The 17366-nt window shown below is 50.5% G+C and overlaps 1 protein-coding gene across 1 annotated transcript in view; it reads left to right on the top strand.

Annotated features, from left to right (window-relative positions):
• Positions 1-2229: 2229 nt before the first annotated feature.
• The window catches only part of MTA1 (metastasis associated 1), a 37595-nt gene continuing 22458 nt past the window's right edge, over positions 2230-17366 (top strand). The window contains exons 1-8 of the mRNA XM_006839593.1: positions 2230-2233; positions 2681-2800; positions 2915-2982; positions 9870-9963; positions 12778-12828; positions 13086-13212; positions 13303-13366; positions 16105-16222. Of these exons, the coding sequence (XP_006839656.1) occupies positions 2230-2233; positions 2681-2800; positions 2915-2982; positions 9870-9963; positions 12778-12828; positions 13086-13212; positions 13303-13366; positions 16105-16222 (646 nt within the window). The remainder of the gene's footprint in view (positions 2234-2680; positions 2801-2914; positions 2983-9869; positions 9964-12777; positions 12829-13085; positions 13213-13302; positions 13367-16104; positions 16223-17366) is intronic.

Raw genomic sequence — 17366 nt, 5'->3', positions numbered from 1 at the left:
GGTTTCTGTTGAGAGATCTGAGCTTAATCTGATTTACTTGCTTTTGTATGTTACACTTCTCTTTTCCCTAGCTGCTTTCAGGAATGTCTCCTTATCTTTGATTTTGAAGAGCTTGATTATTATATGTCTTGGTGATTTTCTTTTAGGGTCTATCCTTCCTGGGGTTCGTTATGCTTCTTGAATGCTTATTTTTTCACTTTTCAGGGTGTTAGGGAAATTATCTTCCAGAAGCTCTTTAACTATCATCTCCTCTGTGGACTTGTGTGATTCTCCCTGTTCTGTAATGCTAATAATTCTTAAGTTATTCTTTTTCATGTTGTCCAACATGAATCTTAGACCTTCTTCAGATTTTTTTGATCATTTTTTCTGCTTACTCTTTTATCATGGTAGTATTGAGAGATTTGTCTTTCAGATTACTAGTTCTGGCTTCCATCTCTTCACTTCTACTCCTTTGCCCTTTCAGTGTATTCTCCATTTCTGATATTTTATTACTGATAGATTGGATCTCTTTCTGTATGTTTTGAATTGTTTCCAGTGCTCTATCTATCTTATTTGATTGTACCTGTAGTACTTTCCTGACTTCTTCCTTATTTTTTCTCAACTCCATTGTATAGTGTTTTGATACATTTTATAATCATTTTTCTGAATCCCTTCTCTGGCATTTCCAAAGCCTGCCCACCTTCCAGTATGGAGTGTAGGTCTACTTCTAGCTCATTTCCTCAGTCACTTTATCTCGTTTCTGGACATGTGAAGATATGGTTGTCTCCTTCTGTTTTTTGGGCATATTCAGGGGTTATCTGTGGTCTTAATACTTACATGGGTGTGTATTTTGGTATTTTTTAATGCTTTCTGATCACCTCCAGGTAGATGTAATCAGGAGATGGGCTTCCGTTTTCACTCTTCTTATTACTCAAAGGTGTTGGCTGTCTACCTGGTGTATGGCAGCTGGTATTGGTTCTTGCCTGGATTGTGGGATCTTATTGGGTGTGATTGTAGCCTGACTATATGACAGCAATTGCTGTCTCTTCTTGGGTAATGTTAGGGAGGGAGACAGCCCCCTAAAGGTAATGAGGGGACCAAAAAACACAGCAGCGACAGCAAAAAAAGACAGATTGGATGCTGTAGTCTATAATCGCAGAAAAGAGAGAAGAGCAACAACAACAACAACAACAACAAAAATATATATATATATCTGTGGCCAAATATGAGTATGACTTTAATGTCCTCTTTTGGCTTCTTGCCTTCATGGCCTCCTGAGAAACTTCAGAATGCCACTGTTGGCTGTTACGATGTAACTCAGGATTTAATTTTTGGCTTGTTTCCTTTTTAGTCTGCCTGTGCCTGTCCACAATTCCCGTTCGGGCCTTTTTCCTAGTAATAAGCAGTTCAGTGTCATTTTGTGCTGCTCTGTGCTTTCACGTGGCAACTGTTCTGTTAAATTTTTAGGAGATCTGTGCGTATGTGTACTAGAACCCTCTGGGGGTGGGGGTGGGGTGTCCACTCGCTCAGGCACCCCTTCTAGTCACCAGAATGGAGGTGTGCAGCCAGTGCGAGAGACCAGTGAACAGATTAAAAAAAAAAAAAAAAAAAAAAGATGTCCACACCTGTAACTCTGCGGTTCTGTCATGTGTCAGTCCGTGGCTGCTCTGATCCTCAATCCTCGCCCCTGGCTCCATCTTGTCCAAGATGGCTGCTCTGGGAGCCTCTGAGGCTGGTGGATCCCTGAAAGCACTAAATTTCTTGCTTCTGCTACAAATGCCACTGGCTGTAAGACTTCAAACTTTCTAAATATTCCTATATATGTGGTTCAGTGTTCTGGGACCGTCCACTGAACCTGCTTCGTCCGATATTCTGTGTTGATGTTGATCCTCACTGTGCTTCTAGCTTAACCACCATCAAGTCCCACCTCCTTCGCAGTTCCTAGAGATCCTTTTTAAGTGACTGCTGAGGTGTTTGCAGGTTGTGAAATTCACCCATTTTGAGTGTATGTTTTTCACACTATTGTATGAGTGTTCCATCACCCTGAAGAAGCTCTATGCTGGTGGCATTTTTTCCTTCTTTCGTTGAGTGTTTAGCCTCCTGGGGCTTATTTGGAGAGCAGTGGCTGATCTGTCCTTGCTCTTGGTGCTATAGGGGGAGCCTGGTGGGGAGCAGGTGCTGACAGGTATGCACTGGCTGCAGACCCCTTTCACAGGACCCAGGTGGCAGAGGTGGGCCCCTCTGGGGGCCATGGGTGAGCTCTCTTGGCCTATTCCTGTTTGTGGTCCCTGGGACTTTGCTGTCCTGTCCTGTCCGTCCATACTGCCTGCCTGCTGGGAGTCACTCTGGCTCAGGGTCCTGGTTGGTCTGTGGCTGACCCGGTCCCAGGCTTCACTTGGGGAAGTCTGCTTTGGACTTCAGACTTGTCCATTGCAAAGGTGCGTCTCTTCCCAGACTGACCTTCCTGGTGTGCCCTGGCCTCCCAGGGCTGGGATGGGTGCCCCTGTCTGTGCCTCTATGCTGGTGGATGAGACCGTCACTGTTTTGTAGACGCTTTGGTTGTGTTGGAAACCACTTGTGTGGAGCTGCTGTTGGTGTAAACACACAAACCTGTGCACTCCCCTTCAGGGTCAGCTGTGCCACATGGGGAGGTGACCACAGGTCCCAGGTAGTTATATTGGGGTGCCTTTGCCTCCCCCAGAGGACCAGCTGGAGAACATTGATGTCAGGACATACGAGGTGGGGGTCTTCTGGGCTGTGTCCACCCTGTCCAAGTTGCCTCTCTCGCTGCCTCTCTGGTCCCCATCAGACTTTGTCCCCAGTGGGTACTGTCCTCACATAAACGACTCTCCCAGCCCCAGGTCTCTTTGGGAGGTGGGAGGGGACTGGAATCAGAGGTCTAGCCACAGCTGACTACTTCTCTGTGATTTTGCAGACTACGTCTACTTCGAGAACTCTTCCAGCAACCCGTACCTGATCCGAAGGATCGAGGAGCTCAACAAGGTACTGCCTCTCCCTGGCCCGGGACTGGCCCCAGAGCCTCACTCAGGCCGTACCTGGGGCTGCGCAGGTCTCATCACTCTGACTGCTCGATGCTGGGTGGGCCCAAGAGGTAGGGTGGTCTTCTCAGGTACCGTAAGAGGTGGGATGACTTTGTTTCTTGGGAACCTAATAGAGCAAAGAGATGCTGAAGACAGGGGTGCTATGTCAGACTTACTTTTATTGTTGTTTAAAGTGCCATCAAGTCAGTTCCAACTCAGAGCAACCCTGTGTAGGGTTTTTGAGGAACAGCTGGTGGGTTTGAACTGCCAATTTTGTGGTTAGAAATCCAGCGATTATCCTACAACTCCACACCAGGGTTCTGTGTTAGATTTAGCCCCCACTAAGCATTGACCATGCTCCGAGGGTCAGGATGTGGACAGTCCTCCCTAAGGGCTCACCACTTGGCTGCATCTCAGACTGTATGGCCCATGGCTGTGCTGACCCAGGGACGGTCACCACATGTCCCCTTCGGCTGTACTTACCATGGCACTTTGTTCTGGTCTTGGCTGTGACCTTGTGATAGTGAGCAGAGGACCCGTTTCATCCCCTAAGTGCTACCCCAGCCTTAGCTGCACATACCCCATGGCTGGCAGAGCAGACAACAGGTGGTCAGGCATGGTGGCCGGAGGTCCTGTGACAGACTGCCCATTAGGGGACACTGCTGCCCTGGGCTTGGTGCTGCCAGAACCCTGAGGAAGGAAGCGGAACTGTGTGGCCTTGGAGGGTTTGGGGCCTTGGCACCATTAGCAGAGTGGACAGAGGTGGAGCTATGAACACAACAAAGGACTGGACGTTTTGTGGGGTCAAATTGACCAGGACCCTCCCCTAAATCAGCTGACCCTGTTCCTTCCCTACCTGGACTCAGAGCACCAGGGGAGGCAGGAGCTGAAGATGGGGGTCTGATCTGAAGATGGGGGCCCACCTCTAAGGGACCATCCCCATGCCCTGCCCTTGAGCTCCTAGACTCTGATGGTCAGCCTGCTCCCGTCCAGATGACATTGGGACACTTCTCTCAGGAAAACTAGACCAGAACCATTGAGACTTGGTTGGGGAGGTGGGGTGGGGGGCGGGAACGGAGCCTCCCCAGAAGAATGACAATGGTGTGCGCCCTGGCTGGATGAAGAAGCCATCCTTCGGCCTACCCTTCCTTGCACTCAACGCTCAGCTATGAGGCAGCTCACTCCTAAATAGCAGCCAAGAGTCATGAGATGCCTGAGATGGGCTTTCAACTTGAATAAGTGACAAAGGCTAAAAGGAACCAGGAGGTAAAAAGGGACCTAAAACCACCACAAAAATGTACAGATGAAGCATGATTAGGGTGCTGTAAACAATGGGGGTGTTCAGGGGATGAGGAGCAGCCCGTGGAATAAAAGACGATTTAGAAATAAAATATAGAATGAAAGTATTAGAAGATAAAGTTGAGGCTATCACCCAGAAATGAGAAAAACACCGAGTAAGAAAGTCCTGGTGTAGGGTTAGCACTCGACCACAAATTCTGTTTGTACCACAAGGTCGGTGGTTCAAACTCACCAGCTGTTCCTTAGATACCCCCTCCACAGTGTTGCTATGGGTCAGGACCGACTCAGTGGCTCTCAACAGCAACAGGAGGGAGAGAACGAAAATCAGAAAATCCGTCTGATAGACCGGCATCCGCTTAGTAGGAGCCAACTCGGTGGTCCCTAACGATGGCCTGGCATGAAAGCAAAGACCTTGTCAATGGGAAGAAGAAATGGCTTAAGAATGAAGAAAACCTCTCCGAATGGAAACAATTGAATCTATAGATTCATACTTTTTAAGTTTCTGAGCATATGAGATGAAAATGTAAATGGTTTGAGAGATGAACAAAGCATCAAGATTCAAACTGCTGATACGCATTTGGAACAATGGTTTTGGAGATGAGAAGTCTTTGAGCTCAAAATTATGAAGAAGATTTGCTTTCAGCCCATGAGTTTATACCCAGCTAGATGGCTCTCAGCATACGGAAGTGGGGACTAAAGACGTTTTCAGACTTGGACATTTACCCCTAACTATCTCAGGAATCCCACTGAGCCGGGGAAGTATATGCCTAGGAAGCAGACAGTCACCCAGGATGGCAGACGTAGGACCTCCACTCAGGAGGGCAGCATCTCCGCGGACCAGCGATTCTTAGTCTCTCGACTTTGTGCTGAGCGCTGAATTAGAGGCAGATAGTAGAAAACTTAGCAAATGAAAAAAAAAACAAAAAACAAGACAATGTTAACCCAGGACACAGAGTTGTACAAGGAAGGGGGGGAAAGGAAGAGTATTAAGCATAGTGTTGGCTCAGCCGTTTTACGTATTTATCTGATCACAATGCTAAACACTGAAGGTGGAGTTAGAATTAGGAGACTGTGGCTGTGGGTTGGGGTTAGATTCTGTAATGAGCTGTTGGTGGTGACGTTTGAACGTTGAAAAGCCAGGCAGTACAGAATGTTGTTTGGAAGAAAACTTCTGATAGATTTGGAAGTGCTGGACAGGGAAAGGGGATGATTGTCTGTCTGTTCTCAGTTTCCCAAGCCTCTGACATTTTATACTGTGCACATGCTATCTTGGAGTCCTGGGGTGGCGCTGTGGGTTAAATGTGCCAGACTGCAAAGCTGAACTGCAAGGTCCGCAGTTCAAGTTCACCAGCTGCTCCTTAGAAACCCTATGCAGGGTTGCTATGGGTCAGAACTGACTCAACAGCACTTAACAACAATAACATGCTACCTTGAAAAGACAATCTTGGATTTGAAATAAGTGATGTTTTACCCCCTAATGATGGGGTTGTGCATAGTGGCCATCTCTGGGTCAGTGTGGGCTCCAAAATGAATAAAGGTCTTGGTGATTTACCCATGAGTCCACATAACGTAAACGTATGATTGAATCAATAAATAAATGGCAGGGAAGAGACGAATCTCTGGTGCAGAAGAATTCCACATAATTAATGTTGCTGCGTTGTAGGAGCCCAGTGTGGAGGGGAGTATGACTTTACGGTGGGGAAACCGGCCAGTGGGCCAAAACAACACCTACAATGTGATGAGTAAACCCCCTCCCTTCCTAAGACCAGAGCCCCTTTCTAGCTGTGAAAACCACACAGCACCCCAGTGTGGAGGGCCAATTCCGCAGAAGCACCCAGGTCATCAAACCCGAGGAAAGTCTGGAACATGGCCAGGTCATCCGGTCATGTAGAGAGATGGACAGCTCAGGTCTTGTGGGGTTCTTGGTGGGATCCTGGTGGCACAGTAGGCATGTCAGACAAGAGCTCAGACCTTCTGAGTGGAGAGTTGTGAAGTGCCATCGGGTGCGTCCTGACTCAGCAGTCCTGTGTGAGGTTCCGAGGGGCAGCTGGTGAGATCTTGTGGAGCACAGTCCAGAGTCCAAATGAAGAGTAGCTTTGGTAATAACAGTATGTTGATATTGGCCTAACCCTAATGTACAATGTTGATAATACGGGGTGGCTGAGTGTGCGCTGGGGGTATATGGGAGCTGTCTGTGTTTCCTCCACAACTTCTCTGTAAATGTAAAACTGCTCTAAAAATAAAGTTTGTTTTTTAAGAAAGCATAACGCCTATCATATTGCATTTTGGGCTGGGGTCTGCTTTTCTGTTCTCAGATATTACTATTCTAGTTAAACTTGATTTATTTTTAACCATCTTCATTTAGAAATTAAGGAAATGCTAGAATTGAGCAGTCAGCAGAGTACTGGGTGGACCATGAAGCCCTTTCCCTGCCCCGTCCCCACGGTTCTTGGCTTCTGTGGACTTTAGAAATCATGTGCTGAATCTTTTCTGTCGGCTGTTGACTTCAGGTGTGTGTGGAGTCCTGGTGTGGTGCTGTAGGGTAATGTAATGTCCGTTTGAACCCCAAGGTCGGCAATTCAAACCTCACCAACCCGTCGCTCCTTGGAAACCCTACACAGGGTTGCTATGAGTTGAAACCAACTCAAATGCATTTAACGACAACAGTTACATTGTTTCCAGGGGAAATTAAGTCTTTATGGTATGGAAAGCCAGTGTTTCACACACAAAAAAAGGCTGTTGAAGGTGAGAGAGCTGAGCTGCAGGATGGAAGGAGCCCACAGTGGGAGCTGGCGGGGCCGGGACAAAGTGGGAGCCACAGCACAGAAAGTGGGACCAAGCGAGGGAGCCTAGATCCAGAGGGCCTGGAGGAAGGTAGAATCTCCACTGAGCGGTATCCAATCTGTCTAGGCGGGGCTGATGCAATGAAATGCGGATGGGTCTCTTGTGATACAATAGTGAATAATTGTTATCAGGACTGATTGTGAGGGTTGGAAATGTAAGGGTAGATGTTTTATAGCAAGGAGGGGAGTGATTGACTTTTCAGTCCAGGCGCGGAGGTCCCTGGGACCATCAAGGGAGAAGAGCGGAGAGCGGGACCCTACCCAGAGAAGCAGTGATGTCTGAAATGAAGCCAGAGATGATGACGTGGAGCGATGGAGCAGCTGGGGACTTTAGATCCAGAGAGGGAGAGGGACTATGTGCTGATGACCGATGGGGGAAGGATTGTAGGGTATACCCTTTGGTTGGTTGATGATGCATAGAGGGGATTGTAACCATGGCAATGAAACGATATACGATAGGATGAATGTAAAACTAATGTTCTCCCATGTAAACTATCACATAATTCACAATAAAACATTAAAAAACAAAAAAAGTGGGACCAAGGGGAGGGCCTGTCTGGGCAGCAGGACCTGGTAGATGAAAGCTGTAGAGCAGACACTGGAAGAGGCAGCCCCTTGGGCCAAGGCTGAGACCGGAGCTGGGTGGGTATAGATGGAGGAGGGTCACGTGGTTAGCTGTCTGTCTCCTAGGGATTGGGATGTGTGGCCTTGGCGTCCAGCTGGGGAAGAAATTTTTGAACCTCTGCCCTACTCAGTGGAGACCCCCCTTTGGAGAGGGTGGAGGTGCAGCTGGCCATTGTCGAGAGTTGTTTAGTTGTTGTTAAGTGACGATTCCAACCCATAGCAACCCTGTGTAGGATTTCAGAGGAGTGCAGATGAGCTTGAACCGCCGACCTTGCAGTTCAAACTAACCTTGTAGTCCAGCGCATGAACCCACAGCGCCATTACTACAGATCCTACAGACAGGCGTGGGGGAAATGGGCAAAGGCCATAGGGCTTAGTAACTGAAATAAGATTTAAGAATCTTGGCAGTTGTTGTCTTGTTTCATGTTGCTCTGGGGCCCAGACTGGTCTACTAGAGATTCATGGGCATTTGTTGTCACCTGTTTTATGCCCAGAAGAGTTCATGTAACGTGTTTTCTAGGAGGTACTTTCTGACCTAGGATCAGTGACTGAAAGACTAAGATATTGGCTCGTCTATAACAAACCTTTTGATAAACTTAAAAAAAAACAAAAAACATTTAGCCCTCACTGACTTCAAACGTCGTTCCAGTAAAGGTAGCTGTTTTGATAGCTGATAGGAACATAGAAAGATTCTCTATTTTCTCCTAGTAGACCGGGATGGTTGTCACTGGTGGTATCCACAGATTTGTTTCTTGTGAAATTTTGAAATGACAGAGTTGACTGTGTTTCTAATTTGTGGAAAGCTCCTGAGTCAGACGGAAAAAGTCGTGGCCTAAGCGAATTGAACAACTAAGAGCCAAATACCTTTCTTCAAGGTAATTTTATTTCAGGCTGTAAATGGTAATACATTAAAGAGATGAGAATAGAATTCTTGCATTTTTAAGAATTTCTTAACCTGTGTTAATTTAAAAACAAAAATCTTCCAGCGCCGTCCCTGAATCTGTGTTGCCTCTTGTTCCCCTGACGTATCTGTTAGCTGCTGGAATGTCCTATCCCCCAGGCACATGACTGGCGTTTACCTCTAGGCCTGCACATGCACAGTTGGCCCCTGATGACTGGATTCTGGTATTGGCGTTCACGAGAGGGGCTTTTCTCATTAAAACAAAATTGTGCTGAAATAAATATATAAGAATAGATTTGCTGTTTTCACCATTTTTACGTGTACAATTTGGTGACCTTAATTATAGTCCTAGTGTGGTGTCATTTCTGTCCCCCCATCAATCACTTCCTACTTCGCCCCCATGCCTGGTGACCTGTTGTAAACTTCGGCATTTGCACATTTTGGAGCCTGCACATCAGTGGTCTCCACGTTCACCTATGTTGCAGCATGCACCGACACTGCCGTTCCCTTCTTGGAAGGAGTGGGCTGCCTCTCCTTTACCCACTCTTAAGCCGATGGGCACTTGGCTGAGTTCTGCCTTTTGGTTGTTGTGAGCTAGGCTGATGTATGAGTTCTGGCTTTGAAGTTGCGTGTCTGTTTTTCATGAGATACAAACCAAAGATACGTCTCTGTCCAGACCCATGCTTGGCTGGTTGAGGGAGAAGGCCCAGCAGCTAGCTGTTGTCGGTGTAGCTGTTCTCCTGGTACCGTAGTGACACGGTTGGCTAAAGACAGAGGGAGGTTCCTGCTGAGCCCTACTGCCAACATGCCTCGGGAGTAGCTGGGTGTCAGCTCCTGGTTGTAATCAATAGCTGCTATAGCACGAGGCCTGAGGGGAGCGTGCAGCCCCATTCTCCAGTGATGTCCATCCCAGGTCCACTGCTAGTCCAGTCATGAGGGGCGGCATTGCTGCCATTGCCCTGCTCCTCTGGGCCCACCTGTGGGGGACTTGCTGGGGGTGGATCAGGGGTTGAGGTGATGGGATTCCCAGGAATTGGGCTGGGTCCTCCGTATTCTTGCGGAGGTGTGAGGAAGGGTGGACATGTCCCATGTCCTGGACCACGGCTCCCTATGGGCTCCACACGTCCACTCCTTGCGTGTGGGGCCCCCGTGTGTGCTCAGACACCCACCTTGCTATTGCAGACGGCCAACGGGAACGTGGAGGCCAAGGTGGTGTGTTTCTACAGACGAAGGGACATCTCGAGCACGCTCATTGCCCTGGCCGACAAGCACGCGAGTGAGTCTGGGCCTGGGTGGGTGGGTGGCAGGCAGGCCTGGCTGTATGTAGACCCTTCAAGACCTGGTTCTGCTGATGACCCCTTCTGTCTTCTCTGGGCTTTTCTCTGTGACCTCCCCCAGCCCCTGGTAGGGGAGTCTCCAGGAGTCTCCTTTTAATAAAACTCATTTTGGAAGCCTCCAACTCCATCAGACTCCCTGAGGTGAGACCTTGGCCTTGGGCTGAGGACCCACAGATGATTTACTTGTGGATATAGTACCAGAATGCCTTCATTATATTCTGAACGTTGTTTGCAAAAAGGCAGCCCCCTCTTTCCGTGGGGTACAACTCACCGCTAAGTCTACAGAAGACTGACTCGGGGTCTTCTGAGCAACTCTATTTCCACTTGGGGCCTCTCTCCCTCCACATGGGAACCCCAATGGCAGAGGAGAGGGTGCTGCAGGGTGGGGACCTAGAACGCTGACCGGAATCCCTCAGGGTGAACTTTAGCCGGGCACACATCTGCCTGAGCCAGGGGCTGTGGGGCTGGGGTCAGTGAATGAGGCAGGTGGCTACTGCCAGCCCCCCAGGTCCAGCGCAGAGGTGTCCAGGCGAAGAATGAGTTCCGGGAGGTGTGGGGCTGGGGCTGCATCTTCCTGGGGCTAAGTCAGGCTGTGCGGCTGGCCTCAGGGGCCTTGGGATGCACCCTGCAGCCCTACACTGGCGCCAGCTCCCAAGAAAGTGGCATGCCTAGGCCTTCCTGCTTGACTGCTTTAGGGACAGTGTGGGCCTTGTAGGTGTCTCCTGTGACAGGGCATTAGCGGCTGTGATACCAAGGGAGCATCAGGTGGGGCATGGTGGTTCCAGACTGCTGCCCCTCCCCATGGGGACTGAGAAAAGAGTCGTGGGCCCACACTCCATGTGGGTCTGAGGGGCAGGCTGTGGCCAGAGCCCTGCAGGGGTGGACTGAGGTCTAGCCTGTGCTGGGCAGGAATGCCGTTTGGGCCCTGCTACAAGGGAGCAGGCCAGTACTGTGTTGACTGGTTCTGACAGTTGCCTCTTTGGGCCCATTGGTTACTGGTAAGTGTGCCTGTCACTCCTGGCACACTGCAGGCCTGATTCCAGCTGGCTGCTGTGTCCATGGGGCCGGAGGAGCCCAGTACGATCTGGACTTGGGGCTGGAGTTCTGGGAGGGAACAAGCAGGACAGATTTTTCCAGAGGGCTATGTCAGATCTGGGGGGACAGGAGCGGCGGTACCCTAGGAGGGTGGTCAGCAGTAAGGTACCCTAGGAGGGCGGTCAGCAGTGAGCTCCCAGGGGCCTGTCAGAGCATCCCAGCCCATCCCTGGAAAAGTCGCTATGAGAGGTCCCTCTGGAGGAATGTTCTGTGCACACAGGCTGTGCCACCTGTCTGCATGCGTGTGAATGCCTGTGTGTATATATGTATATGTCTGTGCATGTCTCTATGTCTGCTGGTGTGTATATGTATATCTATGTTCTGTGTGTCTGTGTGTGCATGTGTGTTTTGTGTCAGTGTATGTGGGTATATGTGTCTGTGGGTGCATTCTGTGTGGAACACTATACAGGGTCGCTCTGGTAGCATAGTGATTACAAATCAGGCTGCTAAGCTCAGGGTCAGCAGTTCGAAACTACCAGCTGTTCTGCTGGAGAAAGATGAGGCATTCTGCCCCCGTAAAGATTTATAGCTTTAGAAACCCTGTACAGGGTCGCTGTGAGGTGGAACCAACTCCACGGCACAGAACCACCACCACCACCACGAGTTGGAACTGACACAACAGCACATAACAACAACAATATCTGTGTTTATGTGTTAAACATGTATACATGTGGCTTTGTGTATCTCTTTATGTGTCAACTGCATGTCTGTACATGTGTGGTGTATGTGCTTTGTATATGTGTGTGTCAGGTATGTGTGTGTCTGTGTCTGTATACTGGGTGTGTGTGTGTGTGTATGTTTGTGTGTTTGTGTTGGGTGCATGCGTGTATCTGTGGTGTTTGCGTATGTGTATCTTTGTGTGTGTCATGCTGGATGCATATGTGCATTTCCAGGTATGTACATGCATGTATCTGTATGTCAGGTGCAGCACTTAATGGAGAGGGACCAGGAAATCCTAGGGGTGGGGCCAAAGTTTAGCTGACCGGCTTGGCCAAGGCTTGAGGGATGGGATGCAGGCTCCTGGGTGAGTCAGATGGCAGCCCCTGAGCAGGGCTCCCGGCCAATGGGAGAGAGGACTGGCAGGATGCAGCCAAATGAAGTGCAGCCTGGGGCGGGGCCACACCTGTCCACACCTTGTCCTCACTTGGGGCCCGAGACCTCATCTGTCGAGCCCTTGCTTAGTCCCAGGGTCAGGTTCAGACTCCCTAGGGCTGTGTGCAGGGGTCCCTGTTCAAGTTGACCCTGTGGGTGGGCACCCCAAGACTCTGAGAATGCAGAGTGATGGCTGTCCCTGGCCTTGGTCACGTGGACACTCGGGGCACCTGGGGCCCAGCAAGGCTGCCCTTGGCAGGTGAGTGTGCTCTCTTGTCTTCAGCTTGCCCTGCCTCAGTCGCTCTCTGAAGGCTACTTCCTGAAGCCACCACAAGGGGTCAGCAGAGGGACATCCAGGACCAGGAGGGCAGAGAGGCGGGGGAACTGAGCGTCTAAGGGCCAGCATGGAGTTCGGGGTGGTGTCCTGAACCCACAGCACCCTGTGGGTCTCCCGTATGAGCTGTCCCAGGCCCCATTTTCTGCCCCATCTCCACCCGCTGGATGTACAGTCATGGTCCTGGGGTGTTCTCCTGACCTCTGCATGGGCGTGTTTCTCTGTTGTCCAGCCCTGTCAGTGTGCTATAAATCCGGTCCTGGGTCGGAGAATGATGAGGAAGGTAAGTGAGCCCTGCCAGCCCTGTGCTGAGTCAGTACCTGTAGAGGTGGTGGGGGCAGGGACAGGTGGGGCCCACTGTAGCTGCGTCCAGGCGTCCTGCTGGGCCATGTGTGGTGCACACGTAGCGGCCTTCAGGACTGCCCACAGGGGTGAGACCGACACGCCCTAGTCCCCAGCTGCCCACCCAGGGGTCCCTCCCTTCCTCCCTTCCTCCCTTGCCACCTGGTGTGAACCGGGGGCCGGGGCCTCTGTCTGCAGGGGAGATGGAGGAGGAGCTTGAGAACCCAGAGATCGTGGACCTGCCCGAGAAAGTCAAACACCAGCTACGGCACCGGGAGCTCTTCCTGTCACGACAGCTGGAGTCTCTGCCTGCCACTCACATCAGGTGGGGCTGTAGGCCGCCGCTCTGAGCCGCTGACCGCACGAGCACTGCATGCCCACCCTAATGACCCTAATGCCCACCTGTCTCTTCCAGGGGCAAGTGCAGCGTCACGTTACTCAATGAGACTGAGTCACTCAAGTCCTACCTGGAACGGGAGGTGAGGCCCGAGGTCCCTGAGCCAGGCTGACCTGTGGGGCGGGGACCAGGGTCACGTGGTCACTGTCCTCAGCACCCTCCTTATTGACCTCACTGCTGTTCTGTGTGCTGGTGTTGGCCCTTTCAGAACACCGGGCATGGGATTCCCACACCTCTCCCCGAGGAGGAGGGCACTTGGGTGGGGGTACTCCTTGGCTCCCATCTGGAGGGTCGTGTGGAGTTGATGCACGTCTGCTTTGAGTTGGGGGATGGAACTCCTGTGACCTCACAGAGGATGTGGGGCTGCTGTTTCTCATCAGATGGGAGGCCAACTCAGGACTGCATCCAGGAGACTGACGGGCATTCTGGGATTGATGCTGGACACTTGGGCCATTGAACCAAACTCCTTGGTCCTGTGAGCACCTGGGCCAGCGAGTTCTGGAAGCCAAGGCTCATGGCACCTTGTCCTCAGGCCTCTGGGGCCACCACTGCCCTGGGCCTCATCCATCTGTGAGAAGTTAGGGTCATCTTATTCCAGCTGCCCGTGTGATGTTTGTTCATCTGGGCCAGACACCCAGGCTCCGTCCTGTGTGGACCAGCCTGTGGTGGCCTGAGGAACTGGGAGGGCCAGCACAGCCCACACTGCCAGCTTTGGTGGTCTAGCTCTGTGTGTGTGTTTGTGTGTGTGTGTGTGTGTGTGTGTGTGTGTGTGTGTGTCGGGAGGTGGGGGCTTTATACCCTAGATGTCAGGACCCTTTCCCTTACCTGAGTTGGGACCACTAGAAACCTCCTCAGTGTGGCCTTGACTGAAGCCCCTGCACTAAGGGTATTGTGGGAAATGGCTGCATATGGTCTCTCACACTTGGAGCCCTTCTGTTCTCAAGAGGGATGTATAAGGGTTAGATAAGGGGGAAGGTGTGCCCTGCAAACCATGGTGGGGTCTTTGTGGCCCCAAGATTCCCATCAGCAACCCTTCTCCTCTGTCCAACAAGCTCCAGGCTACTCGGGAAGAGCTGCCTCCCTGTAAGACCCTGGGGTTCCACCAGCATTCTCTCTCTGGGGCTTTGTGAGAAAGCACACTCACTCTGTGGGGAACTGGAATCCTCAGCACCCACATCTAGAGGGACCTCCGTGAGCCCCGTTCAACTCTTCCTGTAGCCCTCCTACTGCCTCATGTTTCCCCATTGGGACACTCATCACAGGGAATTCTGACTGCCTTCTAGTGTCTGGCTCCAAATGAGACTAGAAGGTCTATGGCATGGAGAGACCACCACTTCCTGTGCAGGATCGTAGCCCTCACCTCACACACAGAGCCCAACTCATTGTAGACATTGTTAGTAGGGCACGGACAGATGGATGGATGGATGGATGGGCATACCGTGGACTAGCTGGCAGTGGGTGGGCGATTGGCCATATGGTGGTTAGTAGATAGGGAGACAATGACTTGGAGAGATGGATGGATAGGGAGACGGATGGTGAGCTGGCAGTAATGAGAGTGACCCGTTGGTGCTGTGGACCTGTTCCTATGGTCCTAACTCAGAGTGAAGAAACTGTGCCTATTATTAGCCTTCAAAATGAGGACTCACCCAAGGAAGGGCAGGGAAAGGTTCCAGGTAGTGTGTGTGCCCAGAGGTGGGCAGGAGCATGGAGACCCTGTCCAGCCACAACAGAGGCTGCAGACTGGATGATGATGACTGGCGTTGGAGAAAGGCCCCCAGTGGCAGACCCTCACAGGGAAACTCTTTGCAGTCAGTGAAAGTGATGATGCAGAAATATATCTGAGACATGGAAAGACACTTGTGCGCAAAAGAGCGTGGTTTACACGATTGTTGAGGGTGCTCGTATTTCTGTAGTGATGGAGACACAGGCTGCTGCATGAACACCTTTTCCAGTGAGCTCTTATGTGGTGTGAAATCTGCGTGGGGAGCCTGCCAGCTAGCCTCACAATGTCCTCACAAATGGGGTTCTCACAAACACAGGAAAAATCGTAGCACAATGGTGCCACAGTGTCAACAGCAACAACACACAACACCAGACCCACTAAAACCTTGGCTGGTGGAATAGAAAATCTGTGTATTTCATAAATTTTAACAAGGAAACGGGGGATTCAAATGTGAAAGGGGCCTGGAGAAGGCCCTGTGAGCAGTGTGTGTTCTGTCAGCAGGTGGCGCTAGTGCCTGTCAGCGCTCAGGACGTTTCAGAGGTAGCCCCTGAGAATGGAGACAGCTGGCAGCTTTCAGATTGGTAGAGGGAGAACTAGGGTAAAATTTGGATAAAGCACTAAAAAAGAATCAAGAAGAGGCCAAATAGAGGCCAGTGAGAGTGGCAGATGTGCAGACAGTGAAAATGCCACTTAAAAATGTGGGTGGGGCACAGAGGGTCTTCACTGGTGGGTGCAGCGCCCTCTGCAGGTGGACGGCTTGGGTCCTACACAGCCCTCCCTGTTGCCTTACCTCCGGGGTGTCTGGGCTGCTTTCAGTGAAATTGTGGCTTCGGAAGGCAGTGCAGCAGGCTTTGTGTCTCCTGTTCCCTAGCCTTGAACTGACGGCAGACATTTCTGGAGCCCTCGCCCCCCTAGTCTGCCATCCCACAGTAACCCCCGCTTCCCCTCTTCACCCCACACCGTGGGGCTTTGCATACAGGGCATTGGGAGCTTGTGGACCTTTGGTCCCCCAGACTCCCTGGACGTGTCCTGGGCAAGGACACTTCTGTGCCTGCTGGCACGTGCTAACCTACTCTGTCTTGTGTGGTGTTTTTCAGGATTTCTTCTTCTATTCTCTAGTCTATGACCCCCAGCAGAAGACCCTGCTGGCCGATAAAGGGGAGATCCGCGTGGGGAACCGGTACCAGGCTGATATCACTGACTTGCTGAAGGAAGGTATGGGGGCCAGCTGGCCACAGTGTACCCAGAGGTGGGGGGAACTGGAGGGATGGGGTGCTGACCGCCTCTCGAGCCTCACCCATGGGTGAGGACAGGGTCCCAGTGAGATGGGACCCACTAAGGGTGCTGTCTAGCGTGTGGGATTTGGATCCTTCTCCGCATTTAATTCCCACAAGTCCTGGTGAAACCCACCAGCTGCTCCTCAGAAACCCTGTTCAGGGTCGCTGAGCCAACTCCACAGCATTTAATGTCAACATGTTTCTAAATCGCCTTTTTCAAAAACTTGATTTTTCTTTTTTAAACTTTTGCTGTAAATTAAGTGAAGGTTTCAGATAGAGCATCAAATTTTCATTCAACAAAGCATGTATTTGCTTCATTACAATGACTGCAATCCCCTCCATGTATCATCAGTTAACAGTATTTACCTCTGTTCACTTTAACTACTGCATCCCTCCCGGCATCTCCCCCTACCTTCATCTTCCCTCTGCTGACCTCCCTCTTGTATACTGCCTGCCTCCTCACCACGGTAACATGCATCTGCTCTCTAGCTGTCAGTAATTTCCCATAACCATCATAGATGGCTGATTTTATCACAGGAAACTTTTCACAACATTGGTCTCATACAGACTTTGTTCTTTTGTGACTAATGATTAAGTCATTTCACTCCACATAATGCCCTCCGGGTACATCCATGTTGTGAGGTGTTTTGCAGCTTCATCTTTATATTTCATTGTTGTGTAATATTCCATTATGTGTATTACCAAAGTTTGTCGAACCATTCTTTTTTTCTTATTTTAGTTTTTATTGTGAATTGAGTGATAGTTTACATGGGAGAACATCAGTTTTACACTCATCATTTCATTGCAATGATTACAATCTCCTCTGTGCGTCATCATTTGTTTTGGGGGCGGTGGATATACACACAAGCACTCAGGAATATATAATAATTTAAACAACCAATGGGCACATTCTGCAAGCCTGCCTGCTGGCCTCAAACACTCAGTCTTTCTCTTTCCATGAGTCTGGAATCCTCAGCTGCTCTATCTCTCCATGTCCTCATATCTGCCTCCATCTCTGATGCCACTGCTTCTCTGGATAGGGTCCCACATTCCACTCATACTCTTCTCCCTTGATGGTCCTA

The sequence above is a fragment of the Chrysochloris asiatica genome, unplaced genomic scaffold (assembly GCF_000296735.1).
Source record: "Chrysochloris asiatica unplaced genomic scaffold, ChrAsi1.0 scaffold00025, whole genome shotgun sequence".
NCBI lineage: Eukaryota > Metazoa > Chordata > Mammalia > Afrosoricida > Chrysochloridae > Chrysochloris > Chrysochloris asiatica.
Note: the sequence above shows the minus strand (reverse complement) of the source record. Positions and strands in the feature narration are given on the sequence as shown.